Source organism: Neoarius graeffei, chromosome 26 (assembly GCF_027579695.1).
Source record: "Neoarius graeffei isolate fNeoGra1 chromosome 26, fNeoGra1.pri, whole genome shotgun sequence".
Lineage (NCBI taxonomy): Eukaryota > Metazoa > Chordata > Actinopteri > Siluriformes > Ariidae > Neoarius > Neoarius graeffei.
The window spans coordinates 52599543-52626266 of record NC_083594.1 but is presented as its reverse complement, the minus strand read 5'-3'; the positions used below and the strand labels follow the sequence as shown (position 1 = coordinate 52626266).

At 41.3% G+C, this 26724-nt stretch overlaps 1 protein-coding gene across 1 annotated transcript in view; it reads left to right on the top strand.

Moving 5' to 3' along the window:
* LOC132874604 (testis-expressed protein 264 homolog) overlaps positions 1-26415 on the top strand; it is a 62563-nt gene extending 36148 nt beyond the window's left edge. The window contains exons 3-4 of the mRNA XM_060910915.1: positions 12572-12743; positions 24229-26415. Coding sequence (XP_060766898.1) covers positions 12572-12743; positions 24229-24512 — 456 coding nt within the window. The 3' untranslated portion in view covers positions 24513-26415. The remainder of the gene's footprint in view (positions 1-12571; positions 12744-24228) is intronic.
* The last annotated feature ends 309 nt before the right edge of the window (positions 26416-26724 follow it).

Below are 26724 nucleotides of genomic sequence, written 5' to 3'. Positions count from 1 at the left end.
AGCCACGGCGGGCTGCCTCAGAAAAGTAACCATTCAATGACGCAACTGAAAGCCTGCAGCCACGGCGGGCTGCCTTAAAAAATAACCATTTGTCCTACCTTAAAACTCGTTTTGCATTTTCTGCCTCCTTTTTTGTATTTTCGACCCTCCGTTTATTTTCTTTCCTTTTCTGAAAACCCGATTTGTGTCCAGACATTTTGTTCTGCTACCAACGAACTAACTCGTCAGGTCTCGTCTCTCGAGCCCGCGATGATTCCCGTGGGAAGGGCAACAACTGATACATTTTTACAAACAGCCAATAGGGAGGTTGCATCGTTCAGGCTCTTCTTTGCCCAGACACTCAGTAATGGAGACGTGATAGCAGTCCACCTTCTCGCTCTCTCCATTCAGTCAGTGAACGTCACACAGGAAGTGAACCCCAGCGGGTCATAGAAACTTGCGCAGGAGAAGAATGGCTTTTTTATTTGTAGGCTACAGAAACTTTGAGGAACGAAATAAAAACCGGTATTAACCGGTTACCATTATTTTTAATAAGCGTTTCTGTTCTGGAACATAAAAAATAATAAAGTTTCTGGTTTCGTTTCTGTTCCATGTGAAATAGAAAAAGTTCCCGGTTTTCGTTTTCGTTCCTTGAACCGGTTCAAAGCCCTGTTTATGATGCATTTTTTCCTGGGCCTGAGAGCTAAAAAATGGAAAAAAACAAAGAAAGAAGTAAAGAGGCGTCTCCACTAAAGCACAACTCTAAGTCTTGTAGATGCGAGGTCCTTAAACATTGCTTCACATCTACTGCTGCCTGTGCTGACATTTTATTCGTGCTTGTTTTGCTGTTCCAGGTCAAACGTCAGGCTGAATATTTTAGCCCAAAGGAGGAACACCACCAGAGAAAGTGACGGGGGGGGCCTACTGAGTACACTTGCAAGTGTGTGTGTGTTTTCTCAGGTGTGAGGGTGAAGCAGAGCTGCTGATTGATCAGGATGCATTTTAACGGGAAAATTTAAAACTTTAACTTATTAAATACATTTAAAACTAAAGTATAAAATTAATCAAAACCAAAAACTCTAGCTGGAACAGAATCTTTATCCTGAGCACTTTGGACACAGTTCATTCTCGGAAAGAAGAATGATGATGATAATAATAATAATAAGATGAAACAGAACCCGAAGCATGGAGGAATAGAAGCGTCCTCGACTCGCAAGAGCTGGAACAAAAGAACTTGGTCATGTTCTGGTGTGATACCGGAGCGTAAGACGAAGGAACCAAATTATGATGGAAAGCCCATTTTGAAGTCGCAGACTGACAGTGTCTTAAACAATTTTTTTAATAATTCTGTATTCATTCACGACTCTCACTGCCAGAAAATCAAAACCTGCTGAAGTGAGAATGAGAAACTTTCAGCTATGAGGATTCTTTTCACTTTGATCCCTGTTTAACATGAGACTGTCTCAGGATCTGCACCCATTGATATGGAAGTGTGTGTGAGAGTGAGTGAGTGAGTGAGAGAGAGAGAGAGAGAGAGAGAGAGAGTGTGAGTGCAAGAAAAAAATAAAATGAATGGAAATTACTCGCAAATACCTGATGAGTTTTTACACTTTATTTTTGCCTCAACTGGTCAGTGATGCTGTTTCATTTACACCTCATTCAACACACACATACACCTCTGTAACCAAAGTGCTTCAGCACTCCACTAATGTCTTTCATAACAGAGTAAAGATGATGTCTTCATTCTTCAACAGAAATTCTCTTGAAGATTTCCAAAATTGCTTTAACGAACCTCTCAGCTTTAGTTTGTGTTATTTTTTCCGTAACCTTTTTAAGGACACTGCTCTACGGCCCTCCTGCTGAGTGTCAACGCCAACGTTTCCTCATTAAATCGACTTCCTTAGTGATTTCACGTTGCGTAACTTGCCCGTCCCGTTTGCTTTGTGCCAGAGTGTTTGTCTGCGTTCCCATGACCCCTGTCTCTGGGAAGGCTGCTGAGGAAGGCTGAAGATGACGTGAGCGTGACCCGAACGTGACGGGATGCTTTCTGAACAGCCATGACATGTTTACGGACACTGTTCTGTTTTTACATGACGGATCTGTGGTATTTATCTTTGATACTTTGTTCTGCTTTTGTATGATTTCAGGAATTTGCCAAAATGTAGGCCAGAAATCAATATCTCTCTCTCTCTCTCTCTCTCTCTCTCTCTCCATCCTCCCCATCCCCGCCCTTTTCTCTCAGAGTGGCAGGAGCTGTGCTTGTGTCAGCAGGTAGTAATTAAAGGGACGTGCAGCGCACAGGAGAAGAGCTCGCATGTCTTTCCTTTAGGTTTTGGATAAGAAACCACAACTCTTTTTCATCTTTCTCCCATCTCAGTCCTGACTCCAGTCTCTATTTCTGTCCTCATTAAAGCTGAAATGGTTCATAAAGCCGTCCTATTTTCATACTTTGTCATATTTATTTTTGAAAAAAGGGCCCGTTTGTCAGCACTGGCCATTTTCAGGCAAAAATTCAATTGTACTCCTGCCTGATACTGTACAGAGCTGTGTGAATTGGGGGGGGGAAGAAAGGAAGGAAATGATGATGGTGCTGATAAGGAGTGGGAAGATGTAGAGGAGGACAAACAGCTCGAAGAGCCAGAGGGCGTTTCTGGAGGTCTAATAATAATAATAATAATAATAATCATAATCATGCCGTAAGCGACATTTAAGAAATCCCACACACACTGAAAAGGAATTACACATGAAACTCATTTCCTTAAAAAAAAAAAATCAAGTTATGATTTGGTCAGTGAAATAAATATGACTTCAGATACTGAGTGCAAAGTACTATTTTCATAAATATCGCAGTGTGTTGTTAACAGGTTTTTAGAGCAGTAAGTAACAAAATAAGCTTGGCTTCGGTCCTGTGCAAAAGTTTTCAGCATCATATTTTTAGTCCAGATTTTTATTTTCTGACTTCTACAGCCTGGAGTCAGTACAAAGACATTTTCGATATTTTCCAAATATTTGTTTTCCAGCACAGAATTCAATGTTTTAGAAAAAAAAAATCAGGAAAGAGCACATCAGTAAAGAAAGCAATGTATTATGTAAGAAAGACTTTTCAGACAAAAGCACTGATTGAAGATGAAGAACTGTGGCTGGTTCTGCAAGATGCTCAGTAAAACCTACAGCTCATTTCCTTGTGAAACTGAACACACTTCCTGACACTACCATTTTTAATTAAATCAAATGTTTCTATATTAAAAAAAAAAAGCAGTAAACTGCAATAAATGAAAAAGTCGGTATCTGGTGTGACGATGCTTTGCTTAAAATGGGAAAAAATAGTAGTCTTGGGTCCAACGTGTGCAAAAAAAAAACAAAACCTGAATGTTTGGAAATCTAAAATGCTTTTGTACTGACTTGATAATGCAGAAGTCATAAAATAGAAATTAATTAAAAAAAAATTAGGGTGCCAAGACTTTTGCACAGTTCCGAGTCAAGTTAAAATCTTCACTTTTCCCTTTTGTTCTGGTTTTATTTTAGACCTTGTGTTGCACTGTCTGATTGTCTGAATTCATCTGAAGCGCGTGAACCAGCAGATTCCACGTCCTCTCGTCCAAACAGCACATGCATCAATAATGAGAAAAACATTACGTCTTTTTTTTTTTTTTAATTATTCCAAGTCATTTCAAGCAAGGTCGGCGGTGCTTCCTTAATAAACATGTGAGTTGCTTGATTACGGTCAGATTTTGACATTTCTTACTATACTGAAATGTTTCTCTTTATCTGAACTAGATGTAAAAAAAAATTCCACCATTTTAAAGTCTGTTTACCCCAAAAGTGAAAAAGGAAAATATGGTATTTACAGATTTCAGTCCAAATCCACTGAAAGATGCCACGCCGAACCTCGACATTTATAAAACCTAGCTACTGATGGAGAAACTTTTTTTATTTACAAATTTTCAAGTATTTGTAAAGTTTACAACAAGAAACGAGTTCTCCCTTTAATCATCCGCATCAGTCTCTGACTCATCACGTCAAGTAAGAGTCACTCGTGGTGTTTAAATACGAGCCTTGTTGTCGTTTCTTTGCTTCACTGATCTCTATTCACGCGAATGTCGATGGTTCTGTCTTTTAATTCATTTATATGTTGAGAAAAGTGCACCTCGCCATTCCGAACACTGTTCCACATCACTAGCACTGGAGACTCCTTCCAGAAACACTAATGTTCAAAGGCAGACACCAATGAGAGGTTACTAAAAATATATATATATATATATATATATATATTACTGCTGTCAAGCGATTAAAATATTTAATCGCGATTAATGTCGCGACAGTCATAGTTAACTCGCGATTAATCGCAATTTAATCGCACATTTTTGTCACATAAAAAACTATTATAATTCTCTTATCAGCATAAAAAAGTGAATGGGCTTGCTTTGTACCAATGTTTTTTTTTTTTATTGCAAAGCATAACACGTCTTAACACAGCCACTGCAAAGTGAAACCTAAGCCGAGCACCGGCGCGGGGCTAGCAAGAGAACCATGAGTGAAATGATCTACTGTTTGAGTTAGTCTACAACTCTAATCAGAGAGACAGGTTACACAGTGACGGTAGGCTTGACATGCTTGATTATAATATAAAGTACACTATTATATTAAGTTTAAGTTGTTCGTTGATAAATATTGCATTGAATCTGATCTTTACTGTTTCAGCTCACTTAACACATTTTGTACTTTTACACTTTCTGCCTGTTGATGCGTCGCGCTGTCCAATCAGAGGCAGCCAAATTTGCATATTACAGGAAGGATTTCTGGGATAGCATTGAGTTTACAGTTCAGAGGGATCTGGCTTCTTTAGACGCTGTCTTCTTAAAACTGAATAAATATTTAAAAAGAGCCAAATTAGCCAGTCTTTTGAACGACTCTTTTCAAAGAACGGCTCACAAAGATGCGGATCCCATCAAAGAGCCATAAATCCCATCTCTACTAGCGCGCCCTGCCCGCGGTCGTTCTTTGGGGGGCAGAGGACTCTGGCTGTGCGGGGCGTGGCATTACAGTCTAGCTGCTATCGGTTTTCTAAGCAAAGTCTCTGTTCCAAGTTCCTGGCAGTTTCAAAAGCTTATGAAAAACCTACATCATGTCACAGAGCGTTAATCTCGCGATAAAAAAATTATCGCCGTTAAAATTGAGTCAAGTTAACGCGTTAATAACGTGACATTTTTGGCAGCACTTATATATACGTGCAAAATATATATATTTTGACAGCTCGTGTATATATATATATATATATATATATATATAAACATTTATTTTCTTAAAGTAGAGGTGTCAGTTTATTTCTGGTCACAACTTGATTTCTCAATTTTTTTTGTTTTGCACAACATTTACACCGCATGGACCTTTTGTGCTGTTTGGATTGTTCATGGTTTGACCTCTTCAAATAAAACAAAATGTCTCTTTTTACTGGTAATGAGAAATGGTTTCAGGGTAACGCAGCACAGGAGTGAATGAATCAATAGGCCATGCTCTTTTCTTCCTCGTCCCGTCTTCTTCAACGTCGTTTGGGAATAGAAAGGAAAGAAGAAAAAAAACCAAGAACAAAAAAAATGGATGTTACTGCAGATCCTCCCTGGTCTGAACAGGGTTTAGTGACGGAACTTTGAACAAAACATTTTTAAAAAGAAAATAAAGCGTGTTGCAGGACTGAGATCCTAAAAGCTCAATCGATTAGCATCTTAAGCCACAAAGACAGAAGAGTAGGCATGTGACGATGTGTTGTGCAATGATAAATCGCAGGACAACTTTTTGACAATTTAAAATCGATGAAATTAAAAAAAAAAAAATCAGTTATCATGCTGCATGATCTCTTTGCTTTTCCTCACTGTAATTGCATTGTTTTGACAGAAGAGAGTGCGATAACGTACAATAGTGGGAATCCATGTGACTTCACCGTAGGTGGAAGTAACACAGCTCTAATGCCACAAAAACACAAAGAACAGATCTAAAATGTGAAAGAGCTGTTGTGTGATTTGTGTACAAATAGATTTAACAAGAAATCAAAGCTCTCTTTTTACAGACTGCGGAAAGATAAAGAAAAGAGAAGCAAGTGTTTATAAATCTTTGAGTAAAGCCCTATTTGTTATTAACTTTTTCATTTTTAATAAAAGGAATATGTTAGCTAATATATTATATTTTACTCCAACCTTTACAAATGTGGACAAATAATTATTGTTGGTTATTAAGGAAATGAAAAGGTTTTTTTAATTCAACAAAAGGAATATTTAAATTGATCACGAATGGGAACATAAATGTTGCTCTTTTTTTGGTCATAAATTTTTCTTCATTTTTTTTTTTTTCAAAAAACAGCATAGGAAAATCGAATTGCGAACACAATATCGTGACTCGAATTCAATCATGAATTGGGTGAATTGTCACGTGCCTCCAGGAGAGTGTTGAATATCTGACGTTAACACATCGATGCTCAGTGTTTTCTGCTCAGCGTATTTACAGATGAACGGATTACTCTGTATTTCGCGCAACCAGCTGTTTGATATGTCCGTCCTCCGGAGATTCAATTACAGCCAGAGCTGCTGGAGTGAAGGGCTGCTGCAGTCCACTTTCAAGCTACAATTCAGTCAGACGTACGTGGGGGTTTTTGTTTTGTTTTTCCTGCCGTGTGTTCATGAACTCAGAGTTCAGTCCTGAGGACACCGTGGCACTCCTCCAGCCTGTTTCATTCTCTGACTTCTTTACACTTTTTAAATATTTCTGAATCATATGTTCGTGTGTGTGGCGGCACGGTGGTGTAGTGGTTAGCACTGTCGCCTCACAGCAAGAAGGTCCGGGTTCGAGCCCCGGGGCCGGCGAGGGCCTTTCTGTGCGGAGTTTGCATGTTCTCCCCGTGTCCGCGTGGGTTTCCTCCGGGTGCTCCGGTTTCCCCCACAGTCCAAAGACATGCAGGTTAGGTTAACTGGTGACTCTAAATTGAGCGTAGGTGTGAATGTGAGTGTGAATGGTTGTCTGTGTCTATGTGTCAGCCCTGTGATGACCTGGCGACTTGTCCAGGGTGTACCCCGCCTTTCACCCGTAGTCAGCTGGGATAGGCTCCAGCTTGCCTGCGACCCTGTAGAAGGATAAAGCGGCTAGAGATAATGAGATGAGATGAGATGTTGCAATATGTTTTCTGTTTGTGTACTCTAATAACAGTACTGATAACATACGAGCGTACTCGCAGGATCTGGTCAACTGGCCTCTCTAGTCTGCCCATCAGTGTGAATGTGAGAGTGAATGGTTGTTCGTCTCTCTATTGCCCTGAGATAGACTGCCAACCTGTCCAAGGCGAACCCCACCTCTCTCCTGAAGTCTGCTGGGATTGGCTCCAGCTCCCCCTGTGACCCTGATGGATAAGAACGGTAGATAATGGATGGATGGTTGGATTGTAGATAAAATAATGTACTTCAGATCTGCCTCTTTTAACAGTTGAGTGCAAAAATTTGCACACCTGTGATTTCTGACAAAATTTTTATTTTAAGGTCACTGTTAGTGTCTTTGTATTGCTTTCTCCTATTTTCTTTGTCCAAAGGGTATGCAAACTTTTGTACTCACAATATTTGTACCTTTTTAAGCAGCATGACCTCTACACTGCCAAAACCAAAAGAATGGACAAATAATATCAAACAATCAGGATCCAGATATGCAAAACTCATTGATATACCCCAGAAGACTTGGATCCCATTTCCCATCTTACCCTGTTCTCAGATCAGCAATGCGGTCCTCATCGTTACCCCGTTCTCAGATCGGCCATGCGGTCCTCATCGTTACCCCGTTCTCAGATCGGCCATGCGGTCCTCATCGTTACCCCGTTCTCAGATCGGCCATGCGGTCCTCATCGTTACCCCGTTCTCAGATCGGCCATGCGGTCCTCATCGTTACCCCGTTCTCAGATCGGCCATGCGGTCCTCATCGTTACCCCGTTCTCAGATCGGCCATGCGGTCCTCATCGTTACCCCGTTCTCAGATCGGCCATGCGGTCCTCATCGTTACCCCGTTCTCAGATCGGCCATGCGGTCCTCATCGTTACCCCGTTCTCAGATCGGCCATGCGGTCCTCATCGTTACCCCGTTCTCAGATCGGCCATGCGGTCCTCATCGTTACCCCGTTCTCAGATCGGCCATGCGGTCCTCATCGTTACCCCGTTCTCAGATCGGCCATGCGGTCCTCATCGTTACCCCGTTCTCAGATCGGCCATGCGGTCCTCATTATTACTCTCTTCTCACATCTTATTGAACTTATTGTTTTCAGTGAATGTCATGTGTGTGCCAGTCCTCTGAGAGTAGACACATCCTGTGTGGAAATCCTCACAGTGTGTTGATACTGTTCTCAGATCAGTGACAGGTGTGGAAATCCCAGAATTACCGAAGCGTTACTGCAGAAAAAAGTGTGAGGTGTGAGGAAGTCTCAGGAAGCACGGTGATGATTGAAGTTCTGGAGATGGAGACGGGTAAAGTGAAGGAGATTTTTGTAAAGGAGAAGAAAAGAGGACTGATCTTTGTGTGTGTGTGTGTGTGTGTGTGTGTGTGTGTGTGTGTGTGTGTGAGAGAGAGAGAGAGACCATGCAGAAGCAAAAGTGGTAAAATGAGCATGTAAAGAGAAGCACAATAGTCTTTTGAGGGCCAGACATACTGTGTGTGTGTGTGTGTGTGTGTGTGTGTGTGTGTGTGTGTGTGTGTGTGTTTAAGAAAGAGTGCCTGGAGTGGCAGCCAAGAGAGATGATTATCCACGAGAGAACAGAGTCAGGGAGCGCAGGGAATAAGGGAGAAGGGAAAAAAACATCAAAAGAGAGAGAGAGAGAGAGAGAGAGAGACAGAGAAAATGGTGTTGAGGTAAGGAGGAGACACTGCCGTTAAACACTCAGCAGTGAGTAGTTCCTTTTCTGTTTGCACTGTAAGAGCTCATCAAGCTGGTCTGCCACCAGACGCCACTCCGACACCAATGTCCTGAGGTCTGGGGTTGAGCCCACATGTTGTCTACATGCCCACCCTAGGGCTACACTCCATCCTATCTCAGCATCCCCTTTCCACTGCAACCTCATGTAGAACAGAAGGGCCGTCACGTAGCTTCTAAATATTCAATATTAACACAAACTCATCTGGAAAGCGACAAAGACAACCATCACAGAGCTGACAACGAAAATTGTTCCACTCGTTATATAGCCTTCTTGTAAACTTGCTAATGACTAACCTAACCAGGTTAACGTTTGGTAAAATAGCTAGCTATTCCAACAGCCACTGACAAACTTTACACCCAACTCCAGTCAGTCGGCATTCGTTCGTCTCGTGAGACGATGGTGTAGTGCTAAGGGTTGGATGTGCATCTCCTAAAGTGGCTGTGGAGTCCCACTCTAGAGTGACCGTCTCTTGCACACTGGCTGCAAACAAAGGAGGATGGTTGATTGGCAGTGGCTGCCCTTGTTTTCCTCCTAGGTCTCTTGTCAGCAAGCTGGGTGTTTCTGGGGTTCTCAGCCCTCTCAACTCCCTCCTTAACAGTAGCCCTCCATGCTTCTCGACAGTCTGCTGTGCTTTCCCAGGTGTTCAGGTTGATATCTGCCAACTTCATGTCGCATTTGCAGACATCTTTAAATCAGAGCTGTGGTCGGCCGACAGGGCGGGAGCCCTCGTGCGACTTGCCGTAAAGCATGTCCTTGGGGATGCGACCTGGATCCATGCGTCACACGTGGCTTAGCCATCTGAGCTGTCTCCAACTAAGCAGTGCAGGCAAACTTGAGATGCTGGTGCGCTGTAGGACCTCGGTGTTTGGCATTCCGTCCTGCCATCTGATGTGTAGAAAGCGTTCGAGACCGCAGAGGTGGAAGCTGTTCAGCCTTCTCTCGTGTCTTTACACCCAACTAAGTCTACAAAAAATATATATATATATCTGGGGGCTTCAGCTCAACAGCCCAGTCCTAGGCACGGCCTGTACTACACTATGCAACACTATACAATCCACTACAGTACACTAACGCTACTCTCCAATACACACACTTCACTACACTATATGTATGCAATAACTTCACTACAAAATGCTACACTAAAATACACTATACTACAGGAGACTACTTAAGCTACACAACATACTACATTATTATTCATCCAGGTCACTTTTTCGATGGAATAAAAACATGTTCTATTCCCTTCTAGCAGGTTTCATTAATTTGGTTTGATAGCATGCAATATTGTTAGCATATCGCTTACTCTACGTGTGGTACGTCATTTACCCAATGGAGAATGAGTGTTGAATATGGTTCACGATATTGCATGGTTGTCAAGAAAACATGACGTTCCACGCTATTGAGCGATTGTGACAATTTATAAACAAACATGGCCACCAGGTTTGTTTTGTTAAATACGGAAGATTTTAAGAGAATTTTGAAAGAGAAAGATATGTTGAACACTCGAAAGGAATGTGTATGTATAATAATAATGGCTGGCTTTTTTTGTGGTATATCAGATATATTCCATTCAGCTACTCATCTTCGACTCGTTCAATATCATGCTAGCTGAATGGAATATATCTGATATACCACGAAAAAAAGCCAGCCAATATTATTTAAAAAGAGTACACGACACTACACTACACTTTACTCTCGTACACTACATTCCATCTGTAAGCTGCCTATCACAGGCGATTGCTCTAAGACAACGAGGGAGGCTCAGCCTCCTCTAAAAATGACGAACATCGTGTAGGATGAATTGCGCTAGGCTTATGTTATAGCCGACCTTATAACATTGCTATTTCAGATCCAGAATCATAGAAATATATGTGCTCAACCCAACTACAGTGCGAAATCATTCCCTTATAACTTTCCCCAGTTCGCCTAATGTGTGCGTGAGTTTTTCCCCCTCGTGACAGCGCGATGCAGCCCAGCCTCAGTGCACTTCAATGGCATTTGGGAGCTATGCGCCTTTCAATCTCAAAATGCAAGACGGTTATTGGACAAATACTGCGAAAATGCCCGCCTACGGACTCCCAGCCTCACATGGGAGGGACATGGCAGTTTCCGCGAGGAGACTGGTGATTGGTGAAAGCGGCCGGATATTTTCTTTGATTGACAGCTCGTTTCAACTATAGACAGGCAGCGGTGAATTTCAGTTCAGTCCCATGCGGATTCGCAAGTGCTGTGGTGTATTGTAAGAGATCAGCTTACATTTCAATTTCATTCATTACATACGGTTTCTACCAGCTTTTTTAGTTTGTATATATTTTCATTGTAAATAAAGTGTAAATATAGTGTTGTCAAGTTTGCTATCTTAGTTCCAGAAATTTCGTTTATTTGAGTGACTGAACTTGAACTTGAGGGGGCTAGTCAGCTAGCAAGAAAGCTGCGCACGGATGCCAAGCATTGCTGATGTAATTTTGGCAAAGCCATTTGCCAGTCTTCCTTTTGAGGAAAAAATTAAAATTAAAGAGCAGGGTAGACCAACGCCTCAAACTGACTTGGTGAAAAAGGTAGGGAATAATACTCGTTCCTTTCAGCTCTCCTGGTACGAGAAAGTGAATTGGCTAACAGCAAGTGACCCACATCAACAACAGTAAATAGGCTACTTTAGTAATATGTCATGGATGGACCAAAAATATAGAATCTATTTAAAATGTTTATGCTGAGTATATTATATTGGAATATATGTTTTTCTGGATATGAATTAAACACAGCTACAATTTGGAAAACATTTTTAAACAAAAACACAGCCGAGAACATTTCACACTACAGACCTGGATTAAAAGTGAAGGGTTATCAAAATTGTCAATAAAACATCTCAGTCAAAATAAGTAAAATATAGGGAAAGTGTCATTGAATGAAATGTGTGGCACCCAGCTCTATGTTTGGCTCCCCAAGGTCAGTGCTTGTGCCTATTCCAGAACACTCTGCTGTTACTGCTGAGGTTCCTGACAAAGAGCTGCTTTCAATAATGATCAATTTTTAAACAACATGCCACAATTTTAAAATATAAAATGTTAAAATATACCCCCCCCCAACACCACCATCATGTATATTGGACAGTAGGCTAATGGGCCAAAAGAACCTGTTATTTCACAGTTTGTGACGCTGCCAACAATCAGCCAGATCAGAGGCAAGAGTATGGGCAAAATTGATGTTTTTTTCTTTTAAAATCTGGAAATATCGTAACCGACCAGCCTCCCCTGTTTGAAAGACTACCAGCCGCCACTGCTGCCTATGCATATAATTAGCTCACATATGAATATGCATACAGTATATTTGATAGCAGATTGAGTTATTCCAGCCTGGCAGTTCGTCTGACACTTGCTGCTGCTGCGGAGCCTCCTCACCAGATAAATCAATCAGCTCAATATTCACGCCTATTAGACATTGTTCAGCTGTGGAAACGCAGACACGCTCACTTCTGAAGTCTCTGACAGAAATTGGCTTCTCACTTCATCACTCTCTTCATCTCTTTCTCTGTCTTTCTCATGCTGTTTGCAGGAACAGATGGAGTTTGCTCAATCGGTGTGCTACCGTTGGACATAATGCCATTTTGACACAGTATTTGTATAAGAACTTGAGCATGCATCTCTCTCTCTCTCTCAGGACAGGAAGCTGTGTGCTCACCCCTTCCTCGAGATCTACAGGAATCGGTCAATCTACTACATGAGTCCACTAGCCAGGCAGGGAGATTTCTACGTGCCCGAGGTCCAGAAAGCCCCGAAAAGAAAACAGGAAGGGGAGGAGTCTGAGGAGGACAGGAGGACTGACATCACAGGTAGACTCCACCTTGTAATTCTGAGAGGTTATGTCTGAAAATGAACTCTTTACAGGATTATGTTTTGAAGACCATGAGTAGTGTTACTTCTCGTTCGTTGTTAGTCTCGTGACGCTGAGGTTCAACAGCTCGAACAATGTTCTGACATCAGGAATGAAAAATGATGCACAGTTGATCACATTTAAATCTGTGCAGCCATACCGTATACACTGAACCTGACATATTGGTGCACTACATCATATCCCTGATTTTGTTACATCGGCGTATTAATATTTCAAGATGAATTAATATTTTGAGCTTGAACCTCAACAAGTAGGCATGTGGTGTTCGGGTGAATAATGGAACACTTCATTATCTCTGCTCTGAATAATGAGACAGGTGTCTGGGAGAAGCGGAAAGAAAAAGTGGGTGCATGCAATTATATTTATGCACAACATGTCTGTGTGTGTGTGTGAAACTCAGGGGCACTATGTGTTGGGATAAAACATGGCAACTCAGTTTGCATCAGAGAGCGAGAGGTTTGATGGATCACCTCGGCATGAGCTAAAGGACGTGTTGTGTACACCAGCTGGTTCGCTGCATGTGTGTGTGTGCGCTCCCCTGGGTGTGTGAGACCTGTCAGTCTGTCACTCTGTGAAGCCTGTGGCAGGTTTGATATTAACTAACATACCCGAACATTAGGGATCACGGAGGTATCGTAATTACTTTTGTAGCGGGGTCCAGATTGTGCACATTGTTTGTGCGAGTTGTTTACACACACTTTCCCCTCATATCGCCCCCTGCTGGTCAGCCTGACAGTGTGTGACTATTATGAAAACCCTGAGGAGTCAAATCTATGAAAAGTAAAACTACATTGCAGGTCAAGCCATTAGAAATATGTAGAAAACAATAATGTATATTGAGATGATGGTAAAACTTGTTCATCTGATTTAAATGTGTCAGTCGTTTTTAATGAATTTCATCAAGCAAGCTGCAGATGCAAGCTGTTACCTTTTTGAATCAAACGCCCCGTTCACATGCCATTAACTTCACACTTTCATCTGAGGTTGACGTTCCATTCTTTATCTTTTGCACTGTATTTTGATTTAAAAAAAAAATACTTCAAGCTCTACGGCCTTTTGATTTCTTAAAATCGGTGAAATTTAGTTCCCTCTGAAATTTGGTCATTGTCATACATGTTCAGAATTACTGTAATCTCTCAAAAAAAAAAAACACAGGCCGTTCTGTGGCTGGAAAGTTCTTTAATTTGAGTGGAGCAAATAACGTGCATGAAATTGCGCACTTCACGCAGTCAAGCAGACAGAGGAAGTCCGTGTGTGTGTGTGTGTGTGCGCATGCACAGGTTTACCTTTGAGCGTGCACTGACAGTTCCATCATTCTGTCGCTAAACGAACAGCTGATCACACCGAGGTGCTCGCTGAGCGCCCATATTTATTAGTTTGGTCCTGCGCTTCCTTTCCTTCATATATACCGTAACATCACGTCTTTTCTTCTCGCTTTCTTTCCGTTACTGTAGTCGCTCTTTCACGTTTCATTCGCACACTCACGTCCTCCATTTTTCTCTCCCGTTTCAAATTTGCATCCCACAATGCTTTGCGCAAACAGGGAAAGCCCACCATGTGATGCATGACGTAGTATCTTGAAATGAGTCATGGTGAAGCAGGAAAAAATAGCGGAGAATTTAGGGCCACGTAGAGATAAATTCATTAATTGTTCTATTTTTTTTTTTTTAAACCTAACAAAACTGGAAGTCTGATTTGAATTCAGAAGCTTTCGGTCCATGAAACAAAAATAATTAGGCGTCAGGGAAAATTCTTTTTATGACCTAAACTTTAAAAATCGGAAAGGCAGTCTAGCTTTTAATTGTAATGTTTTTCATCAAATCCAAGTACAGACCAATAATTTCAGCTGTGTCTTGACAAGCATCTCTTTCATTTTACAAACAGTCCTGCTGGAAAAAAAAAAAACACCAGAAATTGAGCATTTTAGCATCAGGAGCTAACGGTTTAAATGCTTTCCCAAAGTTCTCCCAGTCTTGATTCAGTTCCAGATACAGAGATAATCGATTGTTCTGTCTTGTTTGCCGGTTTGATCTAGATCCCCATAAATCCTCAACATCAGAGCCCTCCTGTTTCCTTGCAGATGGTCTTAAATTAGAGATTTCAGCATACATCACACAAGTCCATGAGGTCCTTTCACTCAGCAATAAATCACAACGTATGACCACAATGCCAAACTTCACAAAGAGTCTGTTTGAAGGTGAAATGGCATGATTTTTTTTTCAATTAAATTTCCTGTTTAAATGACAGGTCTGGGAATCAAGCCACACTTTATATTCACAAATGCCAGAGTATCCTTCTATTGACTGTGGAAATTAATGAGTTAATTGGGTCATTCTCCTCAGAACGTGCAGTTTGTGTCCCAGTTTTTTTTTTTTTATTAAATGAAGAGATTTCCAGGGCGTCGTGGCTCAGGTGGATAAGGTGCCATACCATAAATCCGGGGACCCGGGTTCAATTCCGGCCCGAGGTCATTTCCCGATCCCTCCCCGTCTCTCTCTCCCGCTCATTTCCTGTCTCTACACTGTCCTATCCAATAATAAAGGTGAAAAAAGCCCAAAAAAAATCTTTAAAAAAAAAATGAAGAGATTTCCTAATAAATGTGTGTGTGAAAATAAAGACAATTTTGAAATTCTCCCTTGATAAGTGTTAGTTCTCGGACCCAGATTGAAAATTTTTTTAAATCCCCTCATCAGAGTAGTCTCACCACCCTATTTTGGCTGTCCCCAGTCTTGGCTCCTGTCAAAAATCTTAGGATTTTTAAATTGAAAAGCGCATAAAGTTAATCCAAACACTATCATTTATCTAATATACTTCATTTCAGATCATATGTAGTCAGTTAAGTGTTAATTAGAATGAATTTCTTACTTTGGGGGGTAAATTTTGCCCTGGCCCTCAATTCCAGTGTCATTCCTGTTACTCCTTTTATTCCTGTTACCAGCTCACTAAACTCTATGGTTAGGTTGGTTCTATAACTCGCCAATAGGAGGTCCACATTTATAGTTGACCTTGAAAGTTCAATGGAGGGAGCATTTGAAGGATAAAGCTGGAGAAAGGTAAGTTTTCGTGGTTTTTTTTTTGATGGTTATATCAATTAGCAGTCATTACTGTTATGCCCAGGACTTCACAGAGACAATAGAAAATGTGGTGGTAAATAAATAAAGTGCATTATGGAAGTTCCCACTCGAGGAAGTAAGTGACCAAGGATGCATGCATGTCTTGTAGTGCAGTGTAGCAGGGGATATGTGCAAAATTGTCATTCCTGTTACTGTCATTCCTGTTACCCTGTTCTGGGTAACAGGAATGACAATAAGGTAACAGGAATGACATAAATGGGTGTTTTGTCAATTGTATCATCTGTAAGGCCATACTTTTTTGAGTTAATGTTTCTTGGACTTGCCACCAAACATGCTAGAGAGGTAAAGGCCTAAAATAAAATAAAATAAAATAAAATTTTCATGTGTTTTTTTTTAAAGCCAAGTTGGGCCTAGGTCTGCCTGTCATGATCCATGTGGTCTGGCTAGTAATAAAAATGTTATTTTAGATTTAAAAATTAAAAATCCAGAAGTGTTTGTTTTAGAGAATTTGTGTTACCTGTTTCATATAGCTTGTGACAAGTTATTTTAATGAATAAATCTTTTATGTAAAATTTTATGGATTTTTTCCGCATTCGAACATTCTTAACACCCAGATAGGAGAAAGCCAGCAAAATAACTGTTCTGATTCACTGTACCCTGGCTTCCCCTAACCTAGTTACATTGTAAGTATCATCCCAAATTATGACTTGTCTGTCATTCACTGAGAAGCATTGCTAAATAATGTAATTATGTCATTCCTGTTACTAACAGTCATTCCTGTTACCAAGTTGTCATCCCTGTTACCATTTGGTTTTAACCCTCTCACCGAGGCTACATCCACACAACAACGGCAACGAGATTTTTTTTTTTTAAATATCGCGTCCACATGGGCAACGGATCAGTAAAATATCAGGTTCATATGGCAACGCAACACTTGCTGAAAACGATGCAATACACATGCCACACCACTACGTGCGCTGTAAGACGGTCCCATCGGAGACACCAGAACAATAGAAGTAGACGCATGCGCATAACTGCGCATGCGCACAGTGACTATCCCCGTCACTGTCACATGCACACACTTTCTCACTCCCTATCCTATGGATATAGTCCCTTTAAATCACGTGCTCGTTTTCTTAATGGAGACGCGGAAAGAGGAATGAACAGGAGTAGATGGAAGCCGGTACGCCAACATTCTGATATCCTCCAGAATTCTTTAATGGTCCGGAATAAATTGAATGCTACACGTTGATGGATTACTTTGTTCTTCTACGCCGTTTTTGAGGAATGTATTGTCGGACTTAAACCAACATCTGAAGAGGTGAGATTGCTCCTTTTTTTTCCCTATTTTTGCTGGCGGGATTGACTCTGCCCTAAGGGCTATTCTCTCTCTCTCTCTCTCTCTCTCTCTCTCTCTCTCACTTTGCACCATTACACAATAAATATTCACAGTGAAAATATTTTGTAAGCGCGTTTCATGAACCAAGTTATATGATTTGTTGACAACTCGCATCGAGTTCATTACACTTCTACCCGGCGTGAAGCACATGTGGTTGTGACGTCATCGTAAACAAATCCGTTCTACTCATCCAGACGACTTTGCAACGGCTCCGTTGCCAGATTTTTTCACTCTGGAACCTGTTCTCAAAAGATTTCGTTTTGGGGCACCCAAAACGCCGGTGCCGTGTGGACGCCAGGCCGAAATGATAAACAATTTTATCAGATTCACCTGAATCCGTTGCCATGTGGACAGGGCCCGAGTCTGTCGTAATTGTCAACTATCATCACCTGAACAGAATCAGCCATCAGGCTAAGGCCTTTTATCCTGTAATGTTTTTTTTCAGATTGGCCATAGTCCAACCATACAGGGCTAATACTTCTCTTTCATTTTTGTGCAAAACTGGTATTGGGGCGTAGTTAACTCAGCAATTTGCAGTATAGTGTTAAAATCACTTGAGTTTTGTCTTTAAATCTGTTGAAGGGGACCAAAAACAAATTTATTTATGATATCTGTTTTAGAATATTGGTGTGCTTTTTGCTATGTTGTATCCTGCTCATGTCCAGTAACAGGAATGACCCAAAGTCACCTACGGTCACTTTTGAAACATCTGTGGGAAGACATACATAAATTATTGAGCACTGCTAATGACATGTTTAGATGTTCACATGTCCTGTGAATAATGAGACATATACACTAGGGCAAAATATTTCTACTAACTGAACTGAAGCTTCAGTAAAAGAGATTGCACGTTTTGAGGAGAATGACCCAATTACGATAAAATGAATGCATAAAGTGACTAATTATATGACGTTCGGTGGCGTTTCGCAGGAAAACAAACTCGCTCGTGTTCTTTCATAACCATCAAAGGTTTTATCACAGAAAAGCAAATATTTTCTTAAAAAGGTGTGATCCTGAGAACCTAATCCCGCCCGAATTTTTAACTTTTTCACCTCACCCACGTTGCTCTATATTTCATCACCACCAAATGTGCCTGATGCTGAGAACACACCTTCATGTTCTCGCACCTTTTTTTTTTTTTTTTTTTTTACAGTGACAAGGGTTAAAATAAGGTACCATGGAAATTGGGATGAAAAAGCGCTCGTCTTGTCTGCTTTCAGGTTTTCTTTTGCGAGAACATCGAATCAGCAGTTTAATACAAGCGAGCAGATGGAGGATGTTTTGAACAGGCATGATTACATTAACATGTCTCCTCATCACACAAGTGCAGACACCTCGGTTCTGATTGAATCGGACAGATCTGTATGGTTCTGTACGCAGCCAGGCCGAGGACAGAGGCGCAGACGGGTTTCTGCTTATCGCAAGCTGTTAAACTGAGCTTTCCTGTGACTAGTGGAAGCCTGTTGGATTGAAAATGATGTAGATCACTTCAAAACCGTCACTGTAACACTCAGGCAGAGCTGTGAAATAATAAATGAATTCAGCGTAACCTTAAAATCCATGCAAAGTCGACTGCTTATTGTTCGCCGTTTGAAGAGACAGATACGAGCTTTTTTTTTTTTTTTTTTTTTAATTTCCCACTGTTTGACACCAGCCTCTGATATCAAACAAGCCTGAGAAATCGCTTATTAGCTAAACAGCGTCCAGTGTTTTATCTGTATGGAGAAGGAAGTTTCTGTTCATCAAAGATTTCATGTCTTTTTGACAGTCTTACATTTTGTGAACTGACTGATGCAAATTAATGTGTAATTGCCTTTCATCAACAAAGAAATGAACACCAACATGATTATAATTGCGAATATTTGTGGAAAGGGCTGGATCGAAGGAACATTTTGAAGAACGGACCAAAATAAAACCTTAAAGTGCATATTCTGGACCAATTTTGTTTTTTTTTTTATATGAAAGTATGTGGGCGGCACGGTGGTGTAGTGGTTAGCGCTGTCGCCTCACAGCAAGAAGGTCCGGGTTCGAGCCCCGGGGCCGGCGAGGGCCTTTCTGTGCGGAGTTTGCATGTTCTCCCTGTGTCCGCGTGGGTTTCCTCCGGGTGCTCCGGTTTCCCCCACAGTCCAAAGACATGCAGGTTAGGTTAACTGGTGACTCTAAATTGAGCGTAGGTGTGAATGTGAGTGTGAATGGTTGTCTGTGTCTATGTGTCAGCCCTGTGATGACCTGGCGACTTGTCCAGGGTGTACCCCGCCTTTCGCCCGTAGTCAGCTGGGATAGGCTCCAGCTTGCCTGCGACCCTGTAGAAGGATAAAGCGGCTAGAGATAATGAGATGAGATGAGATGAAAGTATGTCCCTTTACACACTCATCCAGAAGGGTCATTTTGCACAAGGCCATCTGTCTACAGCAGAAAAAAATAAAATAACAAAACGCATCTGGAAAAATCCCAAAGGAGTCTGGAGCCAGATTCGTGACGTCACCTGCAGAAGCGCCAGCAGGCTGCGCGAGCTTTGCGTGGTTTCAGTGCACAGCCTGTGTAGACCAAGCGCTCCCATTTCTCTCTCATCGTCCGGTCTTTTGGAAAACGATGAGTACTAATCCCATCAAGATTGGTGTTGCTACACCCTCCTATGATACATCTGTTAACCATTTTAATAATTACGTGATAACGTTGAAGAAATTTGCAGAAAACCACCAGGTCGTTTTCTCAAACAAACCAGCGCTGACTTAGGATTCAGAAGGAGGCATCCCGCACGCGACGTCACGAAAATCAATGTTTGCCGGGAAATCCAAATGCCAAGGTTTTCAGAGGCGGACCAATTCGCCTCAAATGGCTTGATTTCAACTGAATTTTTCTGGTATTGCGCAAGGTAAAAAAATTGCACAAAATGCAAAATGTGACAGATATTTGACCAAAGTTTAATATAAAATAGGAGAATTACATTGATCTTGCTCTTGAATTTACCCGTGATATGCCCTTTAAGGAAGCCTTTGTTAGGCTTTGAAGACGTTCCATTAGCTGGAAACTGGTGACTATAAAAATCGGACTGTGCATGGTTTCGAAAACATGAAGCCACCACAGGTCTAGCGCTCATGCTGGCTGGTTGCAGGATAATATTTAGCCCCGCCCATCCTCATGCACTTCAATGATAAAATAGCTTTTATTCCATGGAACTTTTCTTGTCTAAACTTTTTTATCGACAGTGTCTAATTTGAATGGTTAGTTTTTATGCTGCTCCAGAAATTAGATTTTAAAAATGTTATTGTTCTCTAAAGTAAGAAGGGAATTTAAACACTTCCCTTGGGAATGGCATGATTGACAGATTTCTCAGAGGAGATCAACCGTCACCATCCAGCTCACTACGCCACAGAATTTATCATTTACCCACTTATTTTTAGTTTTCTGGATACGTGCATGGGTACTTAAGTTATTCCACTCAATCTCGTCGTACATGAGCTGATAGCTATCAGCTCATGTACGACGAGATTGAGTGGAATAGCTGTTTTATTCTGTCAACGTTCACTGGATTTTGAGAAACAAAGCATTTTTATTTTTTGCAAATTCGATAAATAAAAACTTCATACAAAACATCCGACAAAATTTCCACTTAGAATGTAAACAAGCCGGCGAAATGACAGGAGCAGTTTGTGAAAAATGCGAAAATAATAATTCCTGAAAATAAAAAAAGATACATTCATACCATCAAATACTTTTATTACATATTTTGTTGCTTTCTTTTTTTGTATTTTTGGTGGTTTTGTTTTCGAGTAGACTTTTTATTTCGTCCTCGGTTGGTTCAGCGACACGCTCCGCCATTTTGTTTTTCTTTACTCACAGTATATGAGCTGATAGTGTCGTAGTAGAGTAGCCAATCAGAGTGTGCGGTTGCTCATATCCAGTGAATGTGGATAGAATAAAAACTGTTAGCCATTTACATCAAAAACATTTGAAACATTGACAGGTTTAACAGGAAAAAGGCGAGTTTAATTATGTTAGCTCATACAGCCACCATGATGGCTCCTGCTGGACTTTTTTCATATCTTTTTTTTTTCCCCCTCTTCATACCTTATTTTTTTATATTTGTATATGTAAATACTTAATTTAACTTATTTAGAAGTTCTCTATTTTCTATTCTCTGTTTATCCTGTAATGATGCTGCTGGAGTTTTAATTTCCCTGACGGAACCCTCCCAAAGGGATCAATAAAGTTCTATCTAATCTAATCTAATCTAATATTATTAAAGCATTAACAACATCCAACCAGCCAGCTCTCGAAATCTGCACAAAAGCCATTTCTTCTTTCAGTGAAGACACACACACACACACACACACTCTCTCTCTCTCTCTCTCTCGATCCCTCATAATTGAGTAGGATTGTCTAATCAAGTTCACTTATGCACCCGCTGGTGGCTTACAAGCCCTATTCTGGAGGCGCACATTTTGGCGCATATGGAGCAGGTGTTAAAAGCAGACTGTGGCCAACAAGGGGCCATCATGTTCCTTGTGGTGCTGGCGCTTTGCTTCCGCCTTGCGACAGCGCTCCTGCTCAAAGAGCGCCACGCCCTCCCTGACTGAGGCTCGCCAACCATCTCTGTCGTGTGCCAGGTCTTCCCAGGCCAGCAGACTGATGTTACACACTTTTTAAGATTTGCTTTGAGATTGTCCTTGAAATGCTTTCATTGTCCCCCTTGTGATCTAGTGCCTGATCTCAGTTCCCCATAGAAAATCTGTTTTGGGAGGTGCGAGTCGTCTAGTCTGACCACATGGCCAGTCCATCGTAATTGGTTTTTCATTATTAAGGCCTCAATGCTGGTACAGTGCGCTTCATCAAGAATGCTGTTATTGGTCCGTCGATCCTGCCAGGTCACACCCAGGATCCGTCGCAGACAGCGCTGATGATATTTTTCGAGGCAGTTGAGGTGTCTCCTATAGATTGTCCAAGACTCCGAACTGTATAAAAGGGAGGGTAGCACAACAGCCTTGTAAACAAGGAGTTTAGTGTCTTTCTTTAGCCTCCTCTCTTCGAACACTCTCTCTCACAGCCTACCGAAGGCATAGCTTGTGTCTCTTAGACGGTGTATGATTTCAGCATCGATGTCAGCTTTTGTTGATAGAACACTACCTAGATAGGAGAAGCTCTGAACGTTCTTGAGCGTGGACCCACTGATACTCAGGAAAGAGGCTTTGGATGGCTGACCAGGAGCAAGTTGGTAAAGGACCTCCATCTTCTTCGCATTTACAGAGAGGCCGAGGCTCTCATACGCGTGCGTGAAAGCACCCAGAATGGCTTGGAGTCGACCTTCTGATGTGGCGCAAACGCAATTATCATCTGCGTACTGCAGCTCGGTAAGTGAAGTTATAGTAGTCTTAGTTCTTGCCTTCAGCCTTCGAAGATTAAACAGCCCCCTGTCCATTCTATAGACGACCTCTACACCGTCGGGCAGTCTGTCTTGTATTAGATGGAAAATGGCAGATATGAAGATGGAGAAAAGAGTAGGTGCGATTGTTTTACGCCTTGTTTTACGCCAGTTCGTACTTCGAAGGCCTCACTAACTCTGGCGGACATGCCATCATGAAGGAGTCTAAGGATAGTGATGAACTTCTCGGGGCAGCCGTATTTAGCCAGAATTCGCCACAGAGCTACTCGATTGATGGATTCAAATGCCTTTGTCAGATCTATAAAGGCCATACACACACACACAATCTTGAACATTCGGATGGATTTTATAAGTTGGAAGAATCCGTCTGTGAATTTCCAATTCATTTGCTTATTAGATGCCTCCTTATTAGTGACATATCTCCAGATGAAACTATTTAAGCTGTCTGAATAGATATAAGATTAATTTCCACCATGAACACATTCTGCAATGCACTGGAAGGGAACGGGCTTACCGAAGGACTGGGGTGTAGCTCGCTTTCCCGCTCGTCTCTACCTTGCAAACTCAATAAGGACTCGAGAAGGATCTACTGTGGTTGCAAATTTGACATGGCAGAAGCATTTTCTCTTCATTTTTCTCAAATGGGTGGGTGTGAACAAGAGCACGCCGTCCATGTTTTCTATAGCTGATGCTGGAAACAGTCTGTCAAGTACAGATCTAAACACTGCAAGACCCCATCTGTCTAATCCAGCTGCGTTTTTAGAACCATCTATCAACGCGGTCAAATCCTGCATGAGAACAGAAACATATCCACAGTCCAAGCATGCAGTCGGGTTCCAGGCCACTTTAGCCACAGCTCATTCTGGACTATAATGCTTCTGGAAAATCAAACTGAAATACTTCATGCTTGTTATTTATTCCTACTTAGAAAAACAACCTGAGCTGGTGTGTGACATTGTTCTCCAAAATCTGAGAAAAGGCATGTTGGAGATTGGAGAGATCAGAGGGTCAGGATTTGTTCTTAAGAAGAGATGTTTTTAAAAACTCGCTGATAAGAATCGCCGAATATTGTCTGTGTGTAGAGAAAGGCGAAAGAGGTTTAGGATCGGAAACACCGCTGTGATTGTTTGGTAAAGTCTGGCTGAAGTAAGTGAATTCTGATGAGTTTGAACCCTGGGGTGTTGGCCCTCATTAGCGTCCTGCTCTCTGGTTCACCACGCCACTAATTCCCAGTCGGGTGTCGGCTGCACAGTGACACTTTTCTCCAGTTAAAACAGTGCAGTTGTGACAGGACTGCTTACTTTCAGAGATATAGTCTCACACACACACACACACACACAGCCTGCACAAATGGTATCGGCAAAGCTTTAATTATCTGCAAAGGTCTCATATTCAACAGCTGTATATACACACACACACACACACACACACACCAGTCGTGCTAGCTTCAGATCCTGCTCCTAATTAATTCACTGGAACCCAAGAGGAAGAAATTCAGACTCTCATTTCTCATCTGTGTGTTTGTTTATGTGTGTGTGTGTGTGTGTGTGTGTGTGTGTGTGTGTAGGTGCAGACTCTCACAGCGATTGCAGCTCGGTCAGCTCCCTGCTTCCGTCACACAGCAGAGACACGTCTCCAGCTCTGTCTCTCTCTCCATCCGTCCAGGACCACCAACGTAGGGACTCGGTCTCAGATTCTGACTCGGGCAGCCAGACGAGTCAAAGGAGCTCCAGCGCTTCATCCTTTGAAGAGCTGCAGGTAGAGATGGAGAAGGGCATAACATCTGACGGCCTGGAGGACACCAAAATCAGCTCTCAGCATCAAGGCCTGGTGGTGGAAGGAGAGGAGTGATGTCTGGAAATGGAAAGCAAATGCGGGAAAAGAATAAGAGACCTGTTTGTGCATGGGGTTTTTAAAATTTTAAATTACATGGATGTTCCTCCTGTCAAGTGTTGCCAGGCGGTCTTATTCCACAGCAGTGTTGTCTTCGATTCTGACTGGTCAGAAGGTGTTGATTAGTTTTCTATAATAGTAGTCCTGACAGGTGCTCTGATTACATGGGACCCTCCATGGCATTGAAGGCTAATAATAAATGGATAAAAATAACATTTATGGAAGGAGTCTCCAGGTTCGGTAAGTTTCCCATGAGGAATGTCTTCAGGATCAAGAAGTTTCAACAGAAACAAAGAGAAGCTTGTTCCATGGAACATTGAACGTAACCATAAATGGTTAAAAAGTGTCAAATATTGTTCACTAATCAATTTTAATTCTAATCATTGCCAACTTGCTGTGGTATAAGAAGAATAAAACAGCTGGGGATGTGCTGTTATGGCAAAATAATCCCCTTCAGCCTGGTATCATATCACTCCGTCTTGGATTATTTTCTTAAAACTGCACACACCGTCGTGTTTTACTCCGTACATCTTTGGTCAGGGTTTAAAGAGGATGCACTGATCAAAAACTGAATACTGTTTCAGACTGCGACTGGCCTAAAATGCTGGATTGACATAAGATCAGATTTGACGGACTGTATATTTCCCCAACAGTACTGGATTCAGATCAGATTTTATCATCTCGTGAACGTTAAGAAATGGAATCGGTCTCGTGCTAGTTTTAAAAAATGGCTGGTTCGATGTTAGTGTTGTCTTTCATGGGGAATTTATTATTCTGATAAAATAACGGAGACATTTACGAACGTCTTTGGTTCAGAAGTTTCACCTTTAAGACTTGAAAATTGCACTGGGGGGGGGATGACAAAAAATGGTTTAAACCAAGTAACCTGGATTTCTTGAACGTCATTTCATTGTGGCATCTTGTCTCGTATTTATGAACACATGTTTAAATAGTTCTTATTTAAAGGAAGATTTCTGTGTTGAGCAAGGTAGTGATTTTGTTTTCTTAATAACTGACATTTCAACCATCGTTTGAAGATCAGACGAACAGCATTTCAGCAGACGTTCTTGTGAAACGTTCTGTTTCTTGCCATTTCCATTGTCTGGTGTTGTTGACAACATGACGGACTCTGTGGCATTAATTAATTATTATTACAGGTGTATTAATCTCCATGTAAAGGACATCTTTGGAATTTAAACATCTCTTCTGTATTACAGGCTTGCCATTTGATGATCATCGCCTGATATTTTTATATGAATCGAGTAGACCACAGATCAACAGTCAGTTTTACAATGACTTACAACAGATTCCTCTGAATGTGGATCAGATTTGAAATCATACAACTTGTATTTCTCTGTACTTGACTTTTTTTTTGAAACACAAATCTGCATTTTGTTCATTTTGCTGTTCATTTGTCAGTCTTCTTGTGCTAGTGTTTTTATATGACAGTTATTTGGAATAATTTTCCTTCCTGATTTCTCCTTTTCTCGGTTCTCTCAAGTTTGATTTGTCAACCAAATTGGACATTTATGTGATGTTTTTATGTGAGACGTTGACTGCGATGTTCTGCTCCCTTCAGACTCTTGATCAGTTGTGTGTGATATAATAAAGTGTTTTATACGGTATATTATTATCCATACAGGACACTTTTTCAATGGAATAAAAACACGTGTTCTATTCCCTTCTAGCGGGTTCCATTCATTTGATTTGATAGCAAGCAATATTGTTAGCATATCGCTTATCCTACGTGTATTACATCACTCTACCCAGTGGAGAATGAGTGTTGAATATGGTTTACGATATTGCATGGTTGTCAAGACATGACGTCACACATCGGTGACGTAACCTACCATGCTAGTAAGTGACTGACAATTTGTAAACAAACATGGCTGCCGGGTTTGCTTCATTAAATACAGAAGATTTTAAAAGAGTTTTGAAATAGACTTATTGAACACCCAACAGGAATGTGTATGTAGAATAATAATAATAATATTGGCTGGCTTTTTTTCGTGGTCTATCAGATATATTCCATTCAGCTACTCATCTTCGACTCGTTCAGTATCATGCTAGCTGAATGGAATATATCTGATATACCATGGAAAAAAGCCAGCCAGTATTATTTAAATATTCTCACTGGTCATCAGCGTGGAGCTCATTCGCCTGTTCGGAA